Source organism: Elephas maximus, chromosome 4 (assembly GCF_024166365.1).
Source record: "Elephas maximus indicus isolate mEleMax1 chromosome 4, mEleMax1 primary haplotype, whole genome shotgun sequence".
Taxonomy (NCBI): Eukaryota; Metazoa; Chordata; class Mammalia; order Proboscidea; family Elephantidae; genus Elephas; species Elephas maximus.
The window spans coordinates 25,389,568-25,414,423 of record NC_064822.1 but is presented as its reverse complement, the minus strand read 5'-3'; the positions used below and the strand labels follow the sequence as shown (position 1 = coordinate 25,414,423).

Here is a 24,856-nt window from a genome sequence, read left to right as displayed (position 1 = left end):
GACCTGAGCAAAATTTGGAGGATAAACGAGAGTTTTCCAGGCAGAAAATGGGAAGATGGGCATTCCAGCTAGAGGGAAGAAGATACAGAAGGTTCATAGGTCTGTGGTCGTATCATGTGTAAAGTGTGTAAGTGAAAAATGCAGAAGGAAATGGTGGAATTTTGACATTTAAGGAGGAGGTGGGACCAAATGACCAATGACATTAAGCCCATGCTGTGGAGTTTTGGCTTGATCTTGAAGGCAGTGGGGAAGCTATGGAACAGGTTTAAACAGGAAAGTCAAAGAAATGACCTTTTTTTTTTAAAGATCATTTTAGAAGTATCCCTTCGACAGCAGTGTAGGGAATGACTTGAGAAAGATAAAACTAGAGTGAATGAGACCTGTTTAGGAGGCAAAATATTGGCAGTGATAATAGTCCTAAAATAAGAGCCTGAAGTTAAAGGATTGGCATCTGGGGTGGAGATGAGGGCACATATTTAAGAGAGAGAGTTTCAGTGTGTAGAATAGCCACATAGAAAATATACTTGATACATGTGGCATGTCATTGGAGCCTTGCCTCTAGGTGGATACTAAAGGGCAGAGTTTAGGTTCAGCCAGCTGCTACCGTTACTAATCTCCATTTCTCCTCTCTTGTTCATGAGGCTGTCTAGGAGTTTGTTGAAATCAAGATACAGTGTATTTGGAGTGTGTCCTTGTTCCATCAGTTTTATAACAGTTTGAAAGAAAAATGAGGCCAAAAGCCTCTGCTGATTTCCATAAACATTTTGTATTTGATTTAGTCTCTTTGGAATTTTGCTGAGGGTATTGTATTACTGTCAGACTTGCTAGTTTATAGTTTCTAAAATCTTCCATTTTACAATTTTAAAAGATGAACTGAGTACTTTAACCCACCTGGCTAGAAGTTAAATATCTTGGGGGGAAAATTAGTTACTAAAAGTCAATGTTTGGCTTTAATTATGCTCTTAGAACTTGAATGACTTTTTTCCCCTTATGTTTAGTTCGTGATTTCCTTTGTGGAACCCTGGTGGCACAGTATTTAAGAGCTCGGCTGCTAATCAGAAGATGGGCAGTTCGAATCCACCAGCTGCTCCTTGAAAACCCTATGGGGCAGTTCTACTCTGCCCTGTAGGGTTGCTATGAGTTGGAATTGACAGGAATGGGTTTTATTTCCTTTGTGGTCTTAGATTATTAAAATTTAATTCGAGACTATTATAGCTCTTCTTTTATTCCCTGTGGTTGTAAAATCTCTAACTGCTGGAGTGGTTTTTAAATGAAAAAGAAAAAAATTGCCTTCTATTTCCTTAGTAAAATTATCATGACCTCTTCATTGGCAGCAGTTAAAAAAAAAAAACTAAAAGTTTTATAAATTCTTTGATTTCCTTTTAGTATAGCATACATTATAGTTGGTGACTGGTTAATTGTTTGAGCCAGATCAAGGCCTTTTACAAAGAGAAACTCCTATAATAACTTGCTCTGATACTTTAAACTTCCAAACTCACTGTCTAATTACACTCAGGTTTGCAGTAATTTCTTTAAGGCTTTGGAATATTACAGTTTGCACAGATTTTGTGTGTGTGTTTGTAGAAGTGTTAAACGAGTATTTTTGTTTCCTGATTTTACTTTTAAAAGTTTGGTGGAACTATGTTTTTAACACCATGTATAGTAAATCAAAACAGAGAAAGTAGACATTTCTAATGATAGTTACAGGCAAATGGTAAAATAAAAATTGAAAGCAGTGTAGCTTAACCCTTATAAATGAAGAGAAGAAAGAAGATAAAATTAGGATGAAATTGGTTTTAGTCACATAAAATCTTTGTATGTGTTGTCAGAATATACTTTAAATTTCATATTGTGTGATGGAAATGTATTTGTTTCATTCATAGGCTCTGCAGACAGGAGTCACCAAAAGAGATTCTCTGAGGTGCAAAAAGAAAGACGAGAACAGGCACAACGGACCGTTTTAATAAGCTGCCCAAATAAAATCAGCGAGAAAAAGTTTCTCAAATACTTATCCCAGCATGGCCCTATTAATAACCATTTCTTCTATGAAAGCTATGTAAGTATTTGAAGAACAAGCTAACTTAACATTCATGCTGGTGAAGGATAAAGGCCCCCATTAATTATTTTTGTTCCGTTGTCTCTTCACAGTGTGGAAAAGTTAGACTTTCTTTTGCTATCCTACATCTTATTTAAATTTTTTTAACGAGTTGCTTTGGACTTGAGGCTAGAAATACTTACAGCAGTACTACAGAATTATAAGTAATTTGTAACGGAAGGATTCTGTTATTTGAATACTTTGGATAGTCCCGTTGTCTCAGAGATAAAGGGGATTTTTGTTTTACATTTTGTTTTAATTGTCTATTTCAGTGTTCCTTTCAGCTTCTCTGGACTAATATCTCTTTATAATATTTGTTTCTTAATCTACTTAATAATGATTAAAATCAGTGCTTGTAGAAATGTATCATTTATAAATGGAAAAAATGAGTATTTTTTACAAATTATGGTAATTGTTCTGAAATAGGAACTAAAATACTATCTTAGATATGTCATTATGAAATGTATTCTGTTTCTGGCACAGGGTCTCCATGCCATTGTAGAATTTTGCCGGAAGGAAAGTGTATCTTCACTGCAGGATGCCACTTACACTCCAAGCACGGGCAAAGAGGCTGCAATTCCATTCAGATCACGTTTCTTCAATGTAAAGTTGAAGAATCCATCAACTTCTGAAAAGCCTCCTATACAGTGTAGTAATCAATCGCCTCCTTCGAGCAGGAAGCTTCTTGAGTTACTTTGTTATGCAGAAAGTGTAAGTTTATAGTTGTAATAATTCTCCAGCCTTTAAACATGTCTGTGGGTGTATATTTATATATGTTGTTGTTGGGTGCCATGGAGTTAGTTCCAACTCATAGTGACCTGATGTGCAGCGAAAGAAACACTATCCAGTCCTGCGCCATCCTCCCAGTCGTTGTTACGCTTAACCCCATAGTTGCAGCCACTGTTTCAGTCTATCTCACTGAGGGTCTCCCTCTTTTTCGCTGACCCCCTACCAAGCGTGATGTTCTTCCCCAGGGACTGATGCCTCCTGACAATATGTCCAAAGTCTGTGAGATGTAGTCTTGCCATCCTGGCTTCTAACGAGCCTTCTGGTTGTACTTCTTCCAAGACAGATTTGTTTGTTCTTTTGGCAGTCCATGGTATATTCAGTATTCTTCTGCGGCGCCACAACTCAAAGGCGTTAGTTCTTCTTCGGTCTTCCTTATTCATTGTCCAGCTTTCATGTGCACATGATGTGATTGAAAATGCCATGGCTTGAGTAAGGCTCCTTGGTCTTCAAGGTGACATCGTTGCTTTTCAACACTTTAAAGAGATCTTTTGCAGCCGATTTCCCCAGTGCAATATGTCTTTTGATTTCTTGACTGCTGCTTCCATGGGTATTTATCGTGGATCTAAGTAAAATGAAATCCTTGACAACGTCAGTCTTTTCTCCATTTATCATGATGTTCCTTATTGGTCGAGTTGGAGAATTTTTGTTTGCTTTATGGTCGGGGTAATCCGTATTGGAGGCTGTGGTCTTTGATCTTCATCAGTAAGTGCTTCAAGTCCCCTTTGCTTTCAACATGCAAGGTTGTGTCATCTGCATAATGCAGGTTGTTAATGAGTCTTTCTTCAGTTCTGATGCCTTGTTCTTCTTCTTATAGTTCAACTTCTCAGATTATTTGCTCAGCATACAGATTGAACGTTGTTGTATTGTGTTGTTAGGTGCCGTTGAGTTGGTTCCAACCCATAGCGACTCTGTGCACAACATAACGAAGCACTGCCCAGTCCTGAGCCATCCTTACAATCGTTGTTACGCTTGAGCTCATCGTTGCAGCCACTGTGTCAATCCACCTCTTTGAGGGTCTTCCTCTTTTCCGCTGACCCTGTACTCTGCCGAGCATGATGCCCTTCTCCAGGGACTGATCCCTCTTGACAACATGTCCAAAGTATGTAAGACGCAGTCTCGCCGTCCTTGCTTCTAAGGAGCATTCTGGCCGCACTTCTTCCAAGATAGATTTGTTCGTTCTTTTGACAGTCCATGGTGTATTCAATATTCTTTGCCAACACAATTCAAAGGCGTCAATTCTTCTTCGGTCTTCCTTATTCACTGTCCAGCTTTCACATGCATATGATGCAATTGAAAATACCATGGCTTGGGTCAGGCGCACCTTAGTCTTCAGGGTGACATCTTTGGTCCTCAACACTTTGAAGAGGTCCTTTGCAGCAGGTTTACCCAGTGCAGTGCGTCTTTTGATTTCTTGACTGCTGCTTCTGTGGCTATTGATTGTGGACCCAAATAAAATGAAATCCTTGACGTCAATCTTTTCTCCATTTATCATGATGTTGCTCATTGGTCCAGTTGTGAGGATTTTTGTTTTCTTCATGTTGAAGTGCAATCCATACTGAAGGCTGTGGTCTTTGATCTTCATTAGCAAGTGCTTCAAGTCCTCTTCACTTTCAGCGAGCAAGGTTGTGCCATCTGCGTAACGCAGGTTGTTAATGAGTCTTCCACCAATCCTGATGCTCCGTTTTCTTCTTCATATAGTCCAGCTTCTCAGATTATTTGTTCAGCATACAGATTAAATAGGCATGGTGAAAGAATACAACCCTAACGCAAACCTCTCCTGACTTTAAACCGATCAGTATCCCCTTGTTCTGTCCGAACGACTGCCTCTCGATCTATGTAAAGGTTCCTCATGAGCACAGTTAAGTGTTCTGGAATTCCCATTCTTCCCAATGCTATCCATAATTTGTTATGATCCACACAGTCGAATGCCTTTGCATAGTCAATAAAACACAGGTAAACATCCTTCTGGTATTCTCTGCTTTCAGCCAGGATCCATCTGACATCAGCAATGATATCTCTGGTTCCACGTCCTCTTCTGAAACTGGACTGAATTTCTGGCAGTTCTCTGTCAGTATACCGCTACAGCCGTTTTTGAATGATCTTCAGCAAAATTTTGCTTGCGTGTGATATTAATGATATTGTTCTATAATTTCCACATTCGGTTGGATCACCTTTCTTGGGAATAGGCATAAGTATGGATCTCTTCCAGTCAGTTGGCCAGGAAGCTGTCTTCGATATTTCCTGGCATAGACAAGTGAGCACCTCCAGTGCTGCATCTCTTTGTTGAAACATCTCAATTGATATTCCATCAATTCCTGGAACCTTGTTTTTTGCCGATGCCTTCAGAGCAGCTTGGACTTCTTCCTTCGGCACCATTGGTTCCTGATCATATGCCACCCTTGAAATAGTTGAACATTAACTAATTCTTTTTGGTATAATGACTCTGTGTATTCCTCCCATCTTCTTTTGATGCCTCCTGCGTTGTTTTAAGATACTCCCCATGGAATCCTTCACTATTGCAACTCGAGGCTTGAATTTTTTCTTCAGTTCTTTCAGCTTGAGAAACGCCGAGTATGTTCTTCCCTTTTGGTTTTCCATCTCTAGCTCTTTTCACATGTTATTATAATACTTTACTTTGTCTTCTGGAGCCGCCCTTTGAAATCTTCTGTTCAGTTTTTTTACTTCATCAATTCTCCCTTTTGCTTTATCTGCTTGACGTTCAAGAGCAAGTTTCAGAGTCTCCTCTGACATCCATCTTGGTCTTTTCTTTCTTTCCTGTCTTTTCAGTGACCTCTTACTTTCTTCATGGATGATGTCCTTGATATCATTTTACAACTTGTCTGGTCTTTGGTCAGTAGTGTTCAGTGTGTCAGATCTGTTCTTCAGATGGTCTCTAAATTCAGGTGGAATATACTCAAGGTCATATTTTGGCTCTTGTGGACTTGCTCTGATTTTCTTCAGTTTCAGCTTGAACTTGAATATGAGCAATTGATGGTCTGTTCCACAGTTGGCCCCTAGCCTTGTCCTGACTGATGACATTGAGCTTTTCCATCGTCTCTTTCCACAGATGTAGTCAGTTTGATTTCTTTGTGTTCCATCTGACGTCCCATGTGTATAGTCGCCGTTTATGTTTGTGAAAGAAGGTATTTGCGATGAAGAAGTCGTTGGTCTTGCAAAATTCTATCATTCGATTTCCAGCATTGTTTCTATCACCAAGGCCGTATTTTCCAACTACTGATCCTTCTTCTTTGTTTCCAACTTTCGCATTCCAATCGCCAGTAATTATCAGCGCATCTTGATTGCGTGTTTGATGAATTTCAGACTGCAGCAGCTGATAAAAATTTTCTATTTCTTCATCTTTGGCCCTAGTGGTTGGTGTGTAAATTTGAATAATAGTTGTATTAACTGGTCTTCCTTGTAGGCCTATGGATATTATCCTATCACTGACAGCGTTGTACTTCAGGATAGATCTTGAAACATTCTTTTTGACAATGAATGCAACACCATTCCTCTTCAAGTTGTCATTCCCAGCATAGTAGGCTATATGATTGTCCGATCCAAAATGGCCAATACCAGTCCATTTCAGCTCACTAATGCCTAGGATATCGATGTTTATGCAGTCCGTTTGATTTTTGACGATTACCAGTTTTCCTAGGTTCATACTTCATACTTTCCACGTTCCTGTTATTAATGGATGTTTGCAGCTGTTTCTTCTCATTTTGAATCATCCCACATCAGCAAATGAAGGTCCTGAAAGCTTTACTCCATCCACGTCATTAAGGTCGACTCTACTTTGAGGAAGCAGCTCTTCCCCAGTCATCTTTTGAGTGGCTTCCAACCTGGGGGCTCATCTTCCAGCACTGTATCAGACAGTGTTCTGCTGCTATTCGTAAGGTTTACACTGGCTAATGCTTTTCAGAAGTAGACTGCCTGGTCCGTCTTCCTAGTCTGTCTTAGTTTGGAAGCTCAGCTGAAACCTGTCCTCCATGGGTGACCCCGCTGGTATCTGAATACCGGTGGCATAGCTTCCAGCATCACAGCAACACGCAAGCCCCCACGGTACAACAAACCGACAGACTGAATAGGTGTGGTGAAAGGATACAACCCTGATGTACACCTTTCCTGACTTTAAGCCACTCAGTATCCCCTTGTTCTGTTCAAACAACTGCTTGTTGATCTATGTACAGGTTCCTCATGGGCACAATTAAGTGTTCTGGAATTCCTGTTCTTCACAGTGTTATCCATAATTTATTATGATCCACACGTTCGAATGCCTTTGCACAGTCAACAAAAGACAGGTAAGCATCTTTCTGGTATTCTCTGCTTTTAGCCAGGATCCATCTGGCATTAGCAGTGATATCCCTGGTTCCGTGTCCTCTTCTGAATCCAGCTTTAATTTCTGACAGTCTCCTCTTGATATACTGCTGCAGCTGCCTTTGAATGATCTTCAGCAAAATTTTACTTGTATGTAATATTAATGATATTGTTCCATAATTTCCACGTTTGGTGGGATCACCTTTCTTGGGGTTAGGTATAAATATAGATCTCTTCTAGTCAATTGGCCAGGTAGTTGTCTTCCAGATTTCTTGGCATAGTTGAGTGAGCACTTCCAGTGCTGCATCCATTTATTGAAACATCTTAATTGGTATTCCATCAATTCCCAGAGCCTTGTTTTTTGCCAGTGCGTTCAGTGCCCCTTGACCTTCCTCCAGTACCATCAGGTCCTGATCATATGTTACCTCTTGAAGTGGTTGAACGTTGACCAGTTCTTTTTGGTATGGTGACTCTATTCCTTCTATCTTGTTTTGGTGCTTTTTTGCATCATTTTAATATTTTCCCTGTGGAATCCTTCAGTATTGCAACTCAAGGCGTGAATTTTTTCTTAAGTTCTTTTAGCTTGAGAAATGCTGAGCGTGTTCTTCCCATTTGGTTTTCTATCTGTATGTCTTTGCACAGGGCATCGTAATTCTTTACTTTGTCTTCTTAAGCCAACCTTAATTGATCAATTCTTTTACGTAATCATTTCTGCTATGCGGGAACAAAAACTTGAAGAGGAATGGCATTGCATTCGTCACCAAAAAGAACATTTTAAGATATGTCCTGAAGTACAGCACTGTCAGTGATAGAATAATATCCATACGCCTGCAAGGAAGACCAGTTAATATGAATGCTATTCAAATTCGTGTGCCAACCTCTAAGGCCAAAGATGAAGTAATTGAAGATTTTTACCAACTTCTGCAGTCTGAAATTGATCAAACATGCAATCAGGATGTGTTGATAATTACTGGAGATTGGAATGCGAAAGTTGGCAACAAATGAAGAAAGATCAGTAGCTGGAAAATTTGGCCTTGGTGGTAGAAACAATCCCAGAGATCGCATGATAGGATTTTGCAAAACCAAAGACTTCTTCATGGCAAATATTTTTTCGGCAACATAAACGGTGACTATATATGTGGACCTCTCCACATGGAATACACAGGAATCAAATCGACTACATCTGTGGGAAGACAATGGAAAAACTCAGTATTAGAACAAGGCCAAGGGCCAAATGCAGAACAGACCATCAATTGCTGATATGCAAGTTCAAGTTGAAATTGAAGAAAATTAGAAACAAGTCGACAAGAGCAAAAGTACAACCTTGAGTATATCCCACCTGAGTTTAGAGACCATCTCAAGAATAGATTTGACGTGTCAGACGGTAATGATTGAAGACCAGGTGAGTTGTGAACTAACATCAAGGGCATCATACATGAAGAAAGCAAGAGGTCGTTAAAAAGACAGGAAAGAAAGAAAAGACCAAAGTGGATGTCAGAGGAGACTCTGGAACTTGCTCTTGAATGTGTATATATGTGTGTGTGTGTATATATATAAAACCAGAAACCTGTTGCTGTCTGTTTTGACTCATGGCGACCCCATGTTTTACAAAGTAGAACTGCTCCACAGGGTTTTATTGGATGTAATCCTTACAGAAGCAGATTGCCAGGCCTTCCTTCCACAGCACTGCTGGGTGGGTTCAAACAACCAACCTTTAGTAGTTAAGTGCAAATCATTTGTACCACCAAAGAACCTTGTGTATTTATACACACACACACACGTTGTTATTTTATATATTATAAAAATTCTTATTAAAACATTCAAACAATTCAGAATATGTTGCATGAAAACTGTAAGTAACCCTTCCCCACCCAACCCATTTATATTTTTCAGCATAACTGTATTCTTCCAAAGTTTTTGGCCTTTGAGCTATTCAGGTTTTCTTTCTCTTGTCAACATATTGACATAGGATTCTACTTTGTATTGTTCTGTACATTTTAACATACCTATTATGGGCTGTATCTCCTCTCTCTGTCCTAGTACTGTTTGCATTTGTCTTGACTTTCTTGCTCAGACTTGTCAAAAATTTAGCTAGTTTAGTCCTTTCACAGAATCAGAGAAAAGTCTCCAAAACAGTGGCACTAAATCTCTAGAAGTAAAATGACAATTATTTTATGTGACTTGTACATTTTCTATATTTTTTGTTTGTTTTTGTTTTGGCCAGCTAGATAGATGATCAGCTGAACACACTCTTGAAGGCATTCCAGATAACAGAGGAGAACGCTAAACTCCGACATCTTACTTGTTCTCTTATTGAAGACATAGCAGCTGCGTATTTTCCATACTGTACAGTCAGACCCTTTGGCTCGTCAGTAAATAGTTTTGGGAAACTAGGGTGTGATTTGGACATGTTTTTGGATTTAGATGAAACTGGAAGACTCCATGCTCAAAAGGTAATTATACTTCCTTAGACCACTGTAATCATTTCAAGTTAAGAAATTAGAAAAGTAAGGGAAATCTTTGGACTTAATAAAATGATAAGCCCTGGTTTCTAAATTTAGTGAACTTTGTGAGTGAAGAATATATATCTATATATATATATGTAGTAAAATGGATATTTCTTCTAAGGGTTCAAAAATTTTCACATTAGTTCAAGATTGCTTATTGTGTTATTCAGATCTGCATCTTAATTTTATTTTTTTATGTGTGCTAGTTACTGAAATATTTTAAAATCTCATGGTTTTTGGTTTTGTTAATTTCGCTTAAATTTTTTTTAATTTTTGTTTTATTTAAAGACTATGTTGCCTGCATATAGGTATATGATTATTGTATCTTCTTACTGAGTTGTCACATTTATCATTAAATGATGTCCCTCTTTATCTCTGTAATTGCTTTTGATTTAAATTCTATTTTGTCTATTACTGAGATGGCCACTGTACCTCATTTTATAATTCTTTGGGTACTTGTTTTATTCTTCAGCCTGAGCTGAGGGCAGTTAGAAAGAATGTGTTAGATTTTTGTATGTCTTATTGCACTTAGTATAATACCTTATGTACTACAGGCACTAAACAGATCATTGCTAATGAATAAGTGAGTTATTTACAATTAAAACAGTACATTTGACTTTCTTAAATGTTATTAAATACATGAAAAATGCTTAAATGTAAAATATATAACTTATTACAAGACGATTTTAGTACAAATTTCTAACCTAAAATATTTGCTGTGTCTTTGGCCTTTCCTTAAATTTTCCTTTATCTAATAAGGTGGTAGGGTTTAAGTAACAGAAGTAAAAATAGGTGGCTAAGTTCCAAATACTATTTTCTGTTATCTAAATTATTGCTGGGGGAAAGGTTCCTAACTTCTGCTTTTTCCTAACTAGATGTTGGCATAATACCAGAGTGGTTAGGAAGAATATGCAATAATATTTAAAAAATTTATCTGAAAGTAGGTAGTGTTATAGAATAATAAATATTAATAAGAAATGTATATTGAATTAGATGTCTCTGAAGCTTTCTAATTTTTATTTATTTGATAGAGGAGAGAAATTTTTGAGGATATCTTACCTTTGGTCATAATTGGTATGTTTTTCATTATCTGGATCTTCCAAAATTGCAGTGTTTTATTTCTTTGCAGAGTCCATTTATTTAAGTACCCCCAGGTAGTTCTTGATCTCTTCTTATGTCAGTCAGATTAGGCTAGGTATGTTTTTGTGGCACAATGGTTAAGCTCTCATCTACTAACCGAAAGGTCAGTGGTTTGAGCCCACGAGTGGCTCTTGGGGGAAAAAGACCAAGAGACGTGCTCCCTTAAAGATTACAGCGACCTGTCCTGTAGGGTTGCTGTGAGTCAGAATTGACTGGATGGCACACAGCAACAACGTGCTTTGGTAACAGATAGCCCCCAAATATCAGTGACTTAATTCATCTACTGTTTTTATCTTTCACTGAGGCAAAACAGGTCGGCAGAGATGCTATAAAGGCTGTGTCTTTCAAGCCCCCAGGCTGAGGAAGGCTTCGTTTCCACATGTCCTTCTATCACTTGAGCAGTGGAAAGGCATAATGGAGAAATGAGCCCTGGCCCTTTAAGCTTCTGCTCACATCTCATTGGCCAAAGCAAGACATATGACTGTCTAGCCTCAGCAGGGCAAGAAAGTGCTGTTCTACCAAGTGCCAGGAAGGCAGATGGGGAATATTTTGTGAACAGCATAATGACTGTAACATTCCTGCTCATAGTTCAGTTTCTCCAATTTCCTTGTTCTAATTCCATTATTCAGATCAGTTCTACTCTTGTGTCATTTTCACTTCTATCACCTGAATAATTTTATTCTTGTCTCATTTGTATTATTTATTTTTTAAATCTTGTTGTCTTCTTTCTTTTGTTTGTTTCTGACACTTTGTGGCTTCTGAGCATGAGTCTAACATTATTCTGCCACCGTTTAGTCAGATACTACTCTCCAAATGTACTTTCTTTTGCCATCTAAGATTATTTGACCCCAAATCTGTTTCTTTCTTTCAAAACCAAACCAAGCCCGTTGCCATCAAGTCAATTCCAACTTGTAGTGACCCTACAGAACAGAGAAGAACTGCCCCACAGGGTTTCCAAGGCTTAACGTTGGAGTCCTTATGCCACCAGGACTCCTTTTGTTTGGGTTGGACTTAGAGGGTACTTCTCTTTCTTTACTCTTCTGTTAAGGAGCTCCGTACTTTGTTGATTACTCTCATTTGGATTCCTATTTCTCATATAATTTGTGTGCATTTGTATTTTATAGCAGAATGAACTAGGGAAACAAAAGTTACAAAGATGTGTTACAATAAAGGGGCTATCCAGATTTTTAAAATCTTAATGTTTTTAAAGGACACGTCACAGAACCCAGGAGCAGGAGTGCAGATGAGTCTTAGGAATGGGCTAAAATTACGAACCGGAAAACTGTCAAGAACCCAGAAGGTGTTCTTTCGGTCTCTCTCCATGCATCTGCTTCATTAATCTCTTTCTCTGCCATCATTCCTTTTCGCCCCCATTGATTTTCTTTACTTTTTCATCCCAGTAGTCTAGAATATGCCTGCCCCAAAGCTTCTTAGGTATATAGGCCAACCACATGCAAACACTGTTTGCCGCTGAATCTCAGTTTGAATTTCTAGTATAGATTTCAGGATGAAAGGATGGTTCACTGCTACAGTGCTTTAGATCCGCTGTCCATGCCAGGTCCGCTCTGCTGGACGTAAGGGGGTGGATTTCCAGGTATAAACGTGGCTGTCGAGGCCTTAATCCTTTTAATAGGAAACCGTTCTGAATGAAAGTGTGGTTGTTGTTGTATGTTGTTGAGTCAACTCTGACTCATAACAATCCTCTATGACAGAGTAGAACTGCTTTATAGGGTTTCCTAGGCTGAAATCTTTCATGGGAGTAGGCCGCCAGGTCTTTTCTCCTATGGAGCTGCTGGTGGGTTCGAACTGCTGACGTTTGGGTTAGAATCCAAGCACTTAATGTAATCATTGCACCACCAGGGCTCCCTGTGGTTGAGGGTGAGGAGCCTTATTAAGATAGGTGGTAGTTGTTAGCTACCAGGGAGTCAAGTCAGCCCCCTACTCACGACGACCCCATTCACATCTAAACAAAATCCTGCTGGGTAAAAAAAATTCTTCCAAAAGGTGTCTATCACATACATCATGCTGCAGTGAGTGAAATTCTTTGTAAACTGGCTCATTTATGCAAGTATTTCTTTGGGACAGTTTTCTACAATTTTAGTAGTCAAAGTACCATACATGAAAAGTTTCAATAGATATTGGCAAGTTCTCCAAAGGCAGGTACCAGTTTACACTCCTACCAGCAGTGTATGGGAATACATGTTTCCCATACCGACCAGTGCTGGGGCTTTCAGCCTTTTGGTCTTTGCCAGTCTAATACACAATAAACCTCACTGCTGTTTTAGTTTCCAGAAAACATGAGCATCTTTTACTATACTCCTTAGCCATTTTTATTTCTTATGTAAATGTCTTATTCAAGTCTTTTTTTTTTTTTTTTTGCCTCTTTTTAATATTGGGTGTTTTGTCCTCTTTATTCAGTTGTAAGAACCCTTTGTAAATTAGGGGAATTAGTCCTTTGTGTGATGTGTATTATTGTCTCACTTTGCCTTTTGTCTCCTTGTGCATATGTGCTTTGCCCTAAGATAGTTTTAATTTTTATGCAATCATATTTCTTTCGTGGCTCCTGGAATCTTGTGTCATGCTTAAGGAATCCTTCGTTACTCTGAGATTATAAAAATACTCACCCATTGTCTTCTAGCATTTTTCAGATAAAACTTTTTACATTAAAGTCGTTGATCCATGTTGAATTTATTTTGGTTTTAGGGCTAAGTTAGGGATCTGTTGTTGTTGTTAGGTGACATCGAGTCGGTTCTGACTCATAGCGACCCTGTGCACAACAGAACGAAACACTGCCTGGTCCTGCACCATCCTTACAATCGTTGTTATGCTTGAGCTCATTGTTGCAGCCGCTGTGTCAGTCCACCTCATTGAGGGTCTTTCTCTTTTCCGCTGACCCTGTACTCTGCCAAGCATGATGTCCTTCTCCAGGGACTGATCCCTCCTGACAACATGTCCAAAGTATGTAAGACGCAGTCTCGACATCCTTGCCTCTAAGTTAGGGATCTAGTATTTATTTATTTATTTATAATGGCCACTTGACTCATTCATTAGTCATTTTTCCCAGTAAATTGCAGGCTTCATTTTATTAAATATTAAATTCTTACATGTAATGAAGTCTACTTATACTGTCTTTTTTTCATCTGTTCATCTGCTGTTCTTGCACCTGTGGGTTTATCACCTCTGTTAAAATTTAACGGCTCATTAGAAAAGGGCAAATGTGTGTTCACTGCATTTATAGAGTAAGTGGTTCTGTATATAATATTGCTTTATGATATACAATATACTGTGGTATGTAAGTTAACTATAAAAAGCCAGTGGTTTTTCAGGTTAATACTCTGTACTCTGGAGAAACAGAAGGCACAACTGCAGACCTTTTACATCTGCTTTCGGCTTTGATTGCATGAAGAATTTTTATTTGGGGGGGTTTTATTTTCCTCAGAGATCATTTAGAGCATTCTTTTAGAAAAATTTAATAACTTCCTTTTTACAAAAGCTTCTATTTATAAATGTTTTTATTATTCAGACCTCAGGAAATTTTCTGATGGAGTTTCAAGTGAAAAATGTTCCTTCAGAAAGAATTGCGACGCAGAAGATCCTGTCTGTGTTAGGAGAGTGCCTTGACCACTTGGGCCCTGGCTGTGTGGGTGTACAAAAAATTTTAAATGCTCGATGTCCGCTTGTGAGGTTCTCACACCAGGCCTCCGGATTTCAGTGCGATCTGTCTACTAACAATAGGTATGCTCTCCTAAGCTTATCATCTTAGATGTGAATATTATAAGATATTAGCAGGTCGTCTTGTACAGAAATGGTGGCTTTGGACTCTTAGATATGCTTTAGTAATTCTTTTTATTGTTTCTTTGTTGTATTTTGTTTAATTTGAACACTTGAACACTTGGATTGAAAAGTAGGGAATACTTTCTCTTATATTCTTATACATAATGAATTTTTTGCTGGTCCTAAACAAAATGTTAGAATATTGTGTTAAAATGTTAACATACCTAACTGACATCTCAGGAGAATTGTATTTCATTGTTTTCACTGATGTATCCTGATAGCAGGGTGGAAGTATCTATTTACGTATAACCCTCCAATTTACATACAACCCGTAATTGGGAACCAACCCCTCCAGGAAAGCCTAACGTATTAAAAATTTTAGGTACACACGGTGCTTCGTAATAACAGGTGCTGCTTTGCGACGCGCATCAAAACGTTATTACATTATGTTAAAGATGTTTTAGTGTATCTGGAAGTATTTCTTTAATGTTTTTTTAAGCATGGGAAGGTACACTATATACTAAGACAAACTTTTGACTAACTGATGTTAGACAGGTAGGAACCATACCTAACTACTCCAGTTTACATACAGATTCGACAGGGCTGCCTATACTTAGAAAATAAAGTACAATGGAAACCCTGGTGGCATAGTGATTAAGAGCTTTGTCTGCCAACCAAAAGGTCAGCAGCACAAATCCACCAGGCGCTCCTTGGAAACTCTATGGGGCAGTTCTGCTCTGTCCTGTAGGGTCACTATGAGTTGGAATCAACTTGATGGGAGTGATTTTTTTTTTTTTTTAAACCTTAGCGTAAAGTCTTAGTGATTTCTTGCCAGATTTCAATATAAAAATTTAAACTGCACTTTCTATCATTACATTTTGCTTATAGTATGTAAAGTATGGCAAAATGATGTTTATGTTTGTAATAGTTTTATATTCTTTGTCTTGGGACAAGATTTTAAATTTTTGCTTTCTTCAGGTTTTGATACTGTTACTCTGTTTCTTTATATCAGACACATCTATTTATTTTTCAGCTTAACTTAGGTTTATTTATATTTGTGCAATACTTAATCATTGTGAATTCCTCCTTTACCATTTCTCCTATTCTCTTTAAACCCCGTAAGTAAATGTCCTGGGGATACTTTAGAGATGGTTTGAATTTGCTCTTTTTAAAGGATTTTGTGCCCTCTGTTGGTTCTTTAAGAAATTACAACGCATGTTTTGATCAGTAGGAACTTGATTTTAAAATATGTCTGATGAATAATTCGTTGGGTTTTCTCATGGAATCCAGACTTTTGGAGCCATTGAGACTGGATGAGTCCCCAAAACTATTGCTTTGAGGTATCCTTTAAACCTTAAACCAAAAATATCCCCGGAGGTCTTTTTTAAACCAAACAGAAGTTTAGCGTAATTAGTAAAGAATGTCTGCCTTGAGCATTGTGTTTTTTTAAAGAACAATCTATATGGGATCAAATTGACAACAGCAACTGGAAAGGTTAGATAGGAAACTTAGAGGACAGTGAGTTTTATGTCATTGGGGGAGGAACAGTTCAGAAAAGGAGAGTGAGAATGGTGGCACAACTCGAATGTTGAATTGTACATGTAGAAGTTGTTGAATTGGTGTATGTTTTGCTATGTATATTTTCAGTAACAATAAGAAAGTAATTCTTTGAATTTGCATTAAAACATGACTAGGAAACATTGAAAATAGGCTCTGAAGTTTGATGTCTTAATAGACACTTGATCTTACCTGGATTTTCATTTTTAGAAATATTAACCTTAGATAATTTTGTATTTTTTACAAACGTCAGTATTTTAACACATCTTATTTTTTCTTGATAAAATGAGTAGAATGTTTCCCTTTGTTTTTGGGCTAACTTGTCCACAAAAGGACTAGGTAACTGAGGCGTAGAACTAAGATGTAAAGAGTCTCATTTAGAAATGCAGTTAAATCTTTACTGATAATTCTTAAAGAACCTTTATGTAGTTCATTTCACTTGTTATTGAGATCGTGTCTAGAAACTTTGGTTTAAAAATTCTAAATTTTAGAATTACATTGTAATTATCAACATTTAAAACTATGTGTTAATGGTATTGAATGTATTTGGTATTTAACTGTTCACGTAGTAAATACATTATGCTTTTGATTATCTGTTCAGGGTGTTTTGAATACATTCAGGTATAGTAAGAGAATTAGATATGCGCCCAGGCGTACGTTTTATTCTAGTCTTGCATGAGAATTTTGGGGGTTGAAAATTCTTTTGTTTTCTTGAAGGATTGCCTTGAAAAGTTCTGAACTCCTGTATATCTATGGTGCCCTGGACTCACGAGTAAGAGCCTTGGTGTTCAGTATACGATGCTGGGCTCGAGCACGTTCATTAACAAGTAGCATCCCTGGTGCTTGGATTACAAACTTCTCTCTTACAATGATGGTCATCTTTTTTCTCCAGAGAAGATCACCCCCTGTCCTTCCAACTCTAGATTACCTAAAAACCCTAGCAGGTAAGGCCAGATTCAGTTGTCTCTCTGTTTTCTCTTCCTGATGCTTCAAATGGGAGTAATTATCATGTGTTACCAAGTTATGCCTTTATTTTTTAGTTGTATACTTTGTCTTTGTATTTTTAAAGCCTTGTGGATCTAAAATTTAAGTGTTTTTGTAGTAACCACAGGAGGTCATGAGAGCAGATGATTTGTCAAACCGGCCTTTAGAATTTTTGAGAGTTCGGTGTTGTGTCGATTGCAGAGTCATTTACAAAGTTCATGAGACAGCTGGAACCTCACCCTTAGTTGACCAAGTCTTGAATGACCTTGAAAACAACAATTTCCTGGGTGCAGCTTTTGATCGGACCACGTTTTCAGAGATGACTTTATAAATCTGAGCCTGTTTCCAGGCTTGTATTAGAGATGCTGCAGACCGCTCCAGGATGCTTTAAAGACCCTAAATGTGCTTTTTACTTAAAAGTTTAAGCAAGCTTAGGTGAATTATTTTCCAGTTAGCCTACTAATTTAATTTATAAATAAGTTAAAAATCTGGTAGTCTGCTTGAGAAGATACTAAACTGTTTCAGTTCTAAATGATAAAAAGAAGATAATTAAGGGATACACGCCAAGTGTACATATATTCCATCTTCAAGCCATCCTATATATTGCACCAGATAATTCTTTTGAAGTACGTTCCTGAATCCTCCCTGTTTAAAATCACCTTAAAAGCGTTTTTATTCCGAATAGAATACTGCCGTTATACAAACCATATTTTTTGTTAATGGTGATTTTCAAAAATTCATGTTTGATAGTATTATCTAGCTTAAAATCCTTCAGTACTTCCTAGTATGTAATTTTTTGTTTCCACTATTTAAGAAAAAAAGAATGATTTGTGATCAAATCAAAAATGACATGTTTAATTTTTGTCCCAAATCTATTTTGAAATGAATTTAAATTTAGTCATGTTTTATGGCATCAAAAGACAAAACTAGTTTTGGAATTCTTTAATTTTTCAACTTAAAAACACCAATTTGATTTTTTTTTTTTTTAATTTTTGTGTTCATTTTTAAACATAATAAGAGAAAGTTTCAGGCTGTTTTTTGCAAGCACTTGTTAGGACAGAGCACATCGTAAGCGTGAATTGCCAATAAAAGCAAAGCAGGACCTGCTACAATTATTGCTACTGTTCTGTCTTTGGCTTTGGAAGTCCCAGAGATACCTTGAGTTTGCTGTGAAGGAATCTGAGTACGTTAAGCACACGCCACTGCAGCAGCGGTTGAGCATCTCCGTGTTAAGCGCGTGGTGCAGATCATTCTGAGGAGAGCTTATTAAAATAATTTTTTCTTATATAACTTTTTCAAAATCCATGTTATACTTCCTGATCTTAACCAGTGGTGGTCCAATACTGACATATATCAAACAGTGTATGGCTAAGAGTCAGAACTGTTTTAAACTATGAAACAAAACCATCTTGGGTACTCAGTGATGATGTGTGCCTTTCATTTGATATAGAGATAAAGACTCAATTCTTTTTTAAAATAAAAAAAATTTGCTTGTTTGTTTGTTAGTGGTAGGAAACATGAATCCCTGGAACACCTTCCAGAATGTCTAGGGCCTTATAAACCACTGCTTGGGACCGAGATTAAGAAAAAGCCTAAACTTGTTAGCATTGTGTGTGGGGCTCTTGTGATCTGCCTTTTCATCCTCTTCCGTTACGTTCATTCCCGAGTGCAAATCAGGAGCTTCAGCACTTTAATCTCCTTGGTGTTCCTCAGCTGTTTCATGCCTTTTCACCTATCTGTGCCTTTCCCTGAAATGGCCTTTGTCTTAGTCACCTAGTGCTGCTATAACAGAACTACCACAAGTGGGTGGCTTTAACAAAGAGAAATTTATTTTCTCACAATCTAGTAGGCTAGTGGTGTACTGGTTAAGTACTGTAGCTGCTAACCAAAAGGTCAGCATTTCCAATCCACCGTGCGTTCCTTGGAAACTTTATGGGGCGGTTCTACTCTGTCTTACAGGGTCGCTATGAGTCAGAATTGACTCGATGGCAACAGGTTTGGTTTTTTGGTTTTAGTAGACTAGAAACCCAAATTCAGGGCGTCAGCTCCAGGGGAAGCCTTTCTCTCTCTGTCAGCCATGGAGGAAGGTCCTTGTTATCAGTCTTTCCTTGGTCTGGGAGCATCTCAGCGTAGGAACCTCAGGTCCAAAGGACACGCTCTGCTTCTGGCACTGCTTTCTTGGCGGTCTGAGGTCCCCAACTCTCTGCTTGCTTCCCTTTCCTTTTCTCTCTTGTAAGATAAAAGGTGGTGCAGGCCACACCCCAGGGAAGCTCTCTTTACACTGGGTCAGGGATGCGACCTTACTAAGGGTCTTACAATCCCACCCTAATCCTCTTTAACCACAGGCAGAGATTATGATTTACAACATAGGAAAATCACAAAATGGAGGACAACTACACAATACTGGGAATCCTGGCCTAACCAAGTTGACACATATTTTGGGGGGACATAATTCAACCCATGACAGCCTTCTCCCTACCTCCCGTTTTTACGTGTTGAACCTCTACAAGATTAAGCCAGGGAAGAAAGAAGACAAACCCAGGCCACAGGCCTCCTCATTTGTAGGTCTTTCTCGGTTGTCCTCCTTTCCATCTCTTAGGAGGCAGATGCTCTGTTGGCTTCCAAGCACCTGGTACACACCTGTATTATAACAACAGTTAGATTATTGTAGTTCTTTTATCTGCCTGCACCTTTAACTTGACTAGGTGTTTTTAGAGCAGACTGTCTTTCAGTCATCTCTGTATCTTTTGTTCTTGCCATAGTATTGGGTTCACAGTTGAAGTTCAGGAAATAGATTTCAGATGATGGGATAAATGTTTTAAAGTTGAGGGCTGTTTGTGCTAAACAAGGTGGACCATGATGCCAGTGTGTGTGTGTGTGTGTGTGTGTGTGTGTGTGTGTATATATATAGGTTTCTTTTGAATTTCTCTATCGTGTTTTCTTATAATCGCTACTACTCTTTCTCTTATGCCTTTTATTGTGTTTTCCATCGTTTCTGGTGTTCTACATTTGTTATATTTTCTTCTGTGCTTAGTTCTTATATATATCATTTTCCTCTTATGAACAGTTGTTTGATTTGAGTTTTTCTTTATTTAGGATCTGTGTACTTCTTCCCTGTGACTAATTAGGGGTTTGAGGAAGAAAAGACTGGGTAACTTCAGTGGCAATACTAATGCAGACACCCCAGCATGGAAAAGAGCTTTTGTATTATGTTTAATCTGTGACTATGTGACTCTCCTGAGAATTCCTGCCAAAGTGGTTAGAATTTCTTTTGTGTGGCATCTGGAGGGTAAAGAGTTAATAATAACAACAACAACAGTATTGAATGTCTCGATTAAAGATTCTGTAGAAGAATCATGATCAAAAGGGGAAAAAGTACAGAACAGAATCTCAACTTCTCATGGAATGTAGACTTTCTGGAGCCATGGAGGCTGAATGAATACTGGAAACTATTGTCCTGAGCTAATCCTTAAACCTTCAACCAAAACTACCCCCAGAAGTCTTCTTTGTACCAAACAGTAGCTTAGCTTAATTAGTGAACTATGTCTGCCCTGAGCACTGTGCTCTTTCAGAGAATTTTCTGTGTGGGTTCAAATTCACAAGAGCATTCGTTATTGCTGGTGGACAATTTGGAAAAGGAGGGCGTGAGTGAGGATGGTTGCATAACTTGAAGTGTGTAGTTATTGTCACTGAATTGCACATATAGAAATGGTGTATCTTTTTACCAAAAAGAAGAACAACAGCATCAATTTATTAAGTGCTAACTCTGTGCCAGGCACTCTGCTAAGAAATTTATATGCTTCGTCTCATTCAATTTTCCCAGTAAACCTCATGAGGTAGTATTACTCTTTCCATTTTATAGATGAGAAACCTCGTGTTTTTTGAGAGGCTGTCTAAATTTCCCAAGGCCACATAGTTAGAAGACTCCAGAGCCAGGATTCAAACGCAAACACTTTAAGAGCTTGTGCTTACCTTTTTTTTTTAAGCCGAAGTGTAACACACACAGAAGTGCACGTATGCCTGTGTAGGGTATACATACACATACATAGAATTTTCACAAACTGAACAGACCCACGTCACCACCAAATAGATTGAATAACAGCACCCCAGAAGTTCCACCTGTGTTCCTTTCTAGGCACTTCCTCCAGCCCCCAGGGTAACCACTTCTAACAGCATAGATAATTTTACCTGTGTGAAGCTCTTCTATTTAGAGATCGTATAGTATATATTCTTTCGTGTTGGAAGTTTTCCCTTTCAACAGTATGTTGGAGAAATTCATCCATATTGTTCATATGTTTGTACACCACTCATTGCTGTGCAGAATTCCCTTATATGAATATACTAAAAATTTTCTAAACTCTATTTTTGATGGGCGTTTGAGTAATTTCTCGTTTGGGCTGTTACAGATAGTTGCTCTATGAACATTCATACACATATCTTTTGGTGAATACAGGTACTCATTTCCGTCAAGTATATACTGGAAATAGAATTTCTGAGTGTTCGGATTTAGGTATGTTCAGCTTTTAGTAGATATTGCCAAACAGTTTTCCAAAATGTAAACTCTCACTGGCATTATATACTAGTTCTAATTGCTCCTTGTCTTTGTCAACACCTGATATTGTCTTTATATTTTAGTTATGCCAAGTGCGTGTGTAGTGGCATCAGTGCGCTCTTAATTTTCTTTTCTGCAATGACTAATGGAGCCAAGCACCATTTCACATGTTTCTTAGCCATTTGAGTGTCTTTTATGAAGTGTGTGTAAATCTTTTGCCTGTTTTTCTGTTGGGCTGTCTTTCTTGCTCATTTGTAGAAATTCTTCACATATTCTGGATATGATTCTTTTGTCTCAGATATATGCACACTGTGCTTACCTGTTCACTCTCGTAGTGGTATAATGATGTCTTTGACCAGCAGAATTGTGAGGTTGGTTTGTTTGTTTGAATTTCATTGTTTCAAAATTGCATTTGCACATAAAAAGTAAAATAATTCTACGCACTCTTCCCTCATACCTTCAGTGTAGCCACGCCGTAATTTTGGTGTGAACCTCTTACACGATTCTGGCTTCGTTAATGCTATTCACATCTGACCCATGAGGTAAACTAAAATTTATTTCCTCTCTTGCCCAACATTTTATATTCTTTTTCAGTTAATAGGTTTTAATTTTATTTATTTGCTTCTTTTTTTTTTTTTATGTACTTAACATGAACCAAAACTCAAAATAGCAGCTGTCTAAATCTCTTCTCAAAGCGTTCAGAGCATCAGATAACCTATAGATTTTGTCTTCTTGGAGACATCTCCCTTGGAGCTTTCTGATGGGTTGTCACCTGGCCTGGTTGCCCTCTGGTCTGTGGCTTTCATCCTGGGGTCTCCCCTCACTGTCATCTTAGCAGTGTTTTTAGATTTTCCAGTTTAGAGCTATGTTGGATCTTCTGTGTCACATGCCTTTTTTCGTGGCTCCCCCCTCATTTTAGTGGAACACGTCCTCTAAGAGTTTCTTGCAATGAATTAGTAGAAGGTAAATATTTGAGACTTTCATGTCTGGAAGTGTCTTCTTTTCAACCCTCCCACATAAAAATATGGCAGGGTGTAGAAATCTAGGTCAGGAACGATTTTCCTCTGGCTGGGAAGCCTTCGTCTCTTGTGTTCTGAAATTTTAAAGATGTTCCTTGGTCTTTTTTCATTCATTTTGCTCTTTACTTGGTGGGTCCTTTCAATCTGGAGACTTACATCTTTCAGTTATAAGAAATTTTCCTTAACTCTTATTTGATACTCCTCTCTGTTTTCTCTGTTCCTCTAAGAACTGCTGTTACTCAGATATTGGAACTCTTGGACTGGTCGTCTAATTTCCTTATCTATTCTTTTGGTATTTTTGGGAGGTGTTCTCAGTTTTATCTTCTAACCTTTGAGCTTTTCATTTCCACTTTCATATTTCAATTTCTAAGAGCTCATTTTGCTTTTGAAATGTCTCCTTTTTTTTTTTTTGCATTCTGTTGTTATGTGATGGTTGCCATAAACTCTTACCTTTCTTGTGTCACTTAAGAATTTTTAAAAAGTTTTATATCCTGTGTCTTCTAAATAGTTTTTTTTTTTCCATTTTATTTTGTTTAATCTCATGTTAGAGGCTTTCTTCAAATGTCTGACAGTCTTTGACTTTCTGCTCATGTTTGAGTTAGAAGCTAAAATGCTAATTGGAATCTCTGAGCTTGGGTAGGGCTTGTTACTTGGGAATGCTGTTGTAAGGTAATTTGGCTGAATTCTTTCTTTTGGGACCTTAGGTGTCACTATCTAGATAGTTCCTCTTGGGCTATCTAGATTCCTTAGAAAGACTTTTCAATCTTTTTTTTTTTTTCCTGGGGTGAATGGCCTGGCTACCAGCATTCTGAAGCTTTGGCATTCACTGTGTTTTATTCAGCGGTAGAATACTCACCTTTCATGCGGGAGAGACTCGAGTTTGATTTCTTGCAATTGCATCTCATGTGCAGCCACCACCCATCTGTCAGTGGAGGCTTTCATGTTGTTATGATGCTGAACAAGTTTCAGTGAAGCTTCTAGCTAAGGGAGACTAGGAAGAAAGGCCTGGCAGTCTAGTTCCAAAAAAATCAGCTAGTGTAAACCTTATGGGTCACAACGGTCCAGTTCTGTTTTGCATGGGGTCGTCATGAGGCGGGGACCGACTTGACAGTTAACAACAGCGTGCTTTCATTCACTTACTATTGCTGTGGTACTATTACTATGGAAAACCAGTACAATTGCCCACCCAGACTAGAGATCCTTTTTTTTTTTTTTTCAAACCCTCTTCAAAGAATAAACTAGTTTTCTGTTAGGGAGGAAGAGGTTGAGAGGGTCTAAGTGCTTTTCTAACTATCAGGCTTCCAGTCATAGCTGGTGCTTGCAATTCCTGAGCCTTTGGGAGCTCTGCAGTATTTATCTGGTTTGTTCTTGACTTTTTTTTACTTCTGGCTTAGGATTCAGTTTTTTTTTCAGGCCTCCTAAGTCATTGCAGAAGTCTCACTGCTGCTAACAAAGGTCGGCAGTTTGAATCCACCAGGTGCTCCTTGGAAACTCTATGGGGCAGTTCTACTCTGTCCTATAGGGTCTCTGTGAGTTGGAATAGACTCTACAGCATCGGGTTTTTTTAAGTCATTGCCACTCATCCATCTATTATTCAACTTAAAAAAATTTGGTTGCCCTTGTCACTTCTGTTCTCCCTGTCTTTACGGTTTTATATCATTTTGCACCGACTACTCACTTACTATCTCATTACCTGACATTTTGCATTTACAGTAGTAAAAAAATCTGCAGCTATTTTACACATTAAGGAGGCGGTGGGCACAACGGTAACTGCTGTGGAGTATCCCCTGCTCTCGAGGAGGGCCTCTGGCAAGCTGGGCTGCACTGCCATGTGCCCTCTGTTCCCTCCTGCTCCCATGCCCCATTCAGCTGCCATGCGGACCGGCCTCCTCTGTGGCCACGGCCTCCCGGCAGATGCCAGGCAGCACCGAGGCAGGGGCGCCTGTTCTGGGTTCCCAGCTCCTATGCAGCCTGAGGCCCTGCAGCTCTAAATTGCTGTGAGGTGGGAAGGGAGAAGGGCATCGGAGAGGGTGTTTGGAAGAAATGCAGCAAGTTTAATGACATCCCAAAGTGAGCCGACCTGGACCTGAAGCCTCCACCTCAGTGGAGCCAGGTACATAGCCAG

At 38.5% G+C, this 24,856-nt stretch overlaps 1 protein-coding gene across 3 annotated transcripts in view; it reads left to right on the top strand.

Moving 5' to 3' along the window:
• MTPAP (mitochondrial poly(A) polymerase) overlaps positions 1-24,856 on the top strand; it is a 48,435-nt gene that overhangs the window by 13,733 nt on the left and 9,846 nt on the right. For all 3 annotated transcript variants that reach the window (XR_007517043.1, XM_049881725.1, XM_049881724.1), the window contains exons 2-6: positions 1,884-2,056; positions 2,579-2,806; positions 9,427-9,651; positions 14,369-14,580; positions 16,894-17,120. Coding sequence is in view for 2 of the 3 variants with exons in the window: in XM_049881725.1 (XP_049737682.1) it covers positions 1,884-2,056; positions 2,579-2,806; positions 9,427-9,651; positions 14,369-14,580; positions 16,894-17,120 (1,065 nt within the window). In the remaining variant the exon portion in view is untranslated. The remainder of the gene's footprint in view (positions 1-1,883; positions 2,057-2,578; positions 2,807-9,426; positions 9,652-14,368; positions 14,581-16,893; positions 17,121-24,856) is intronic.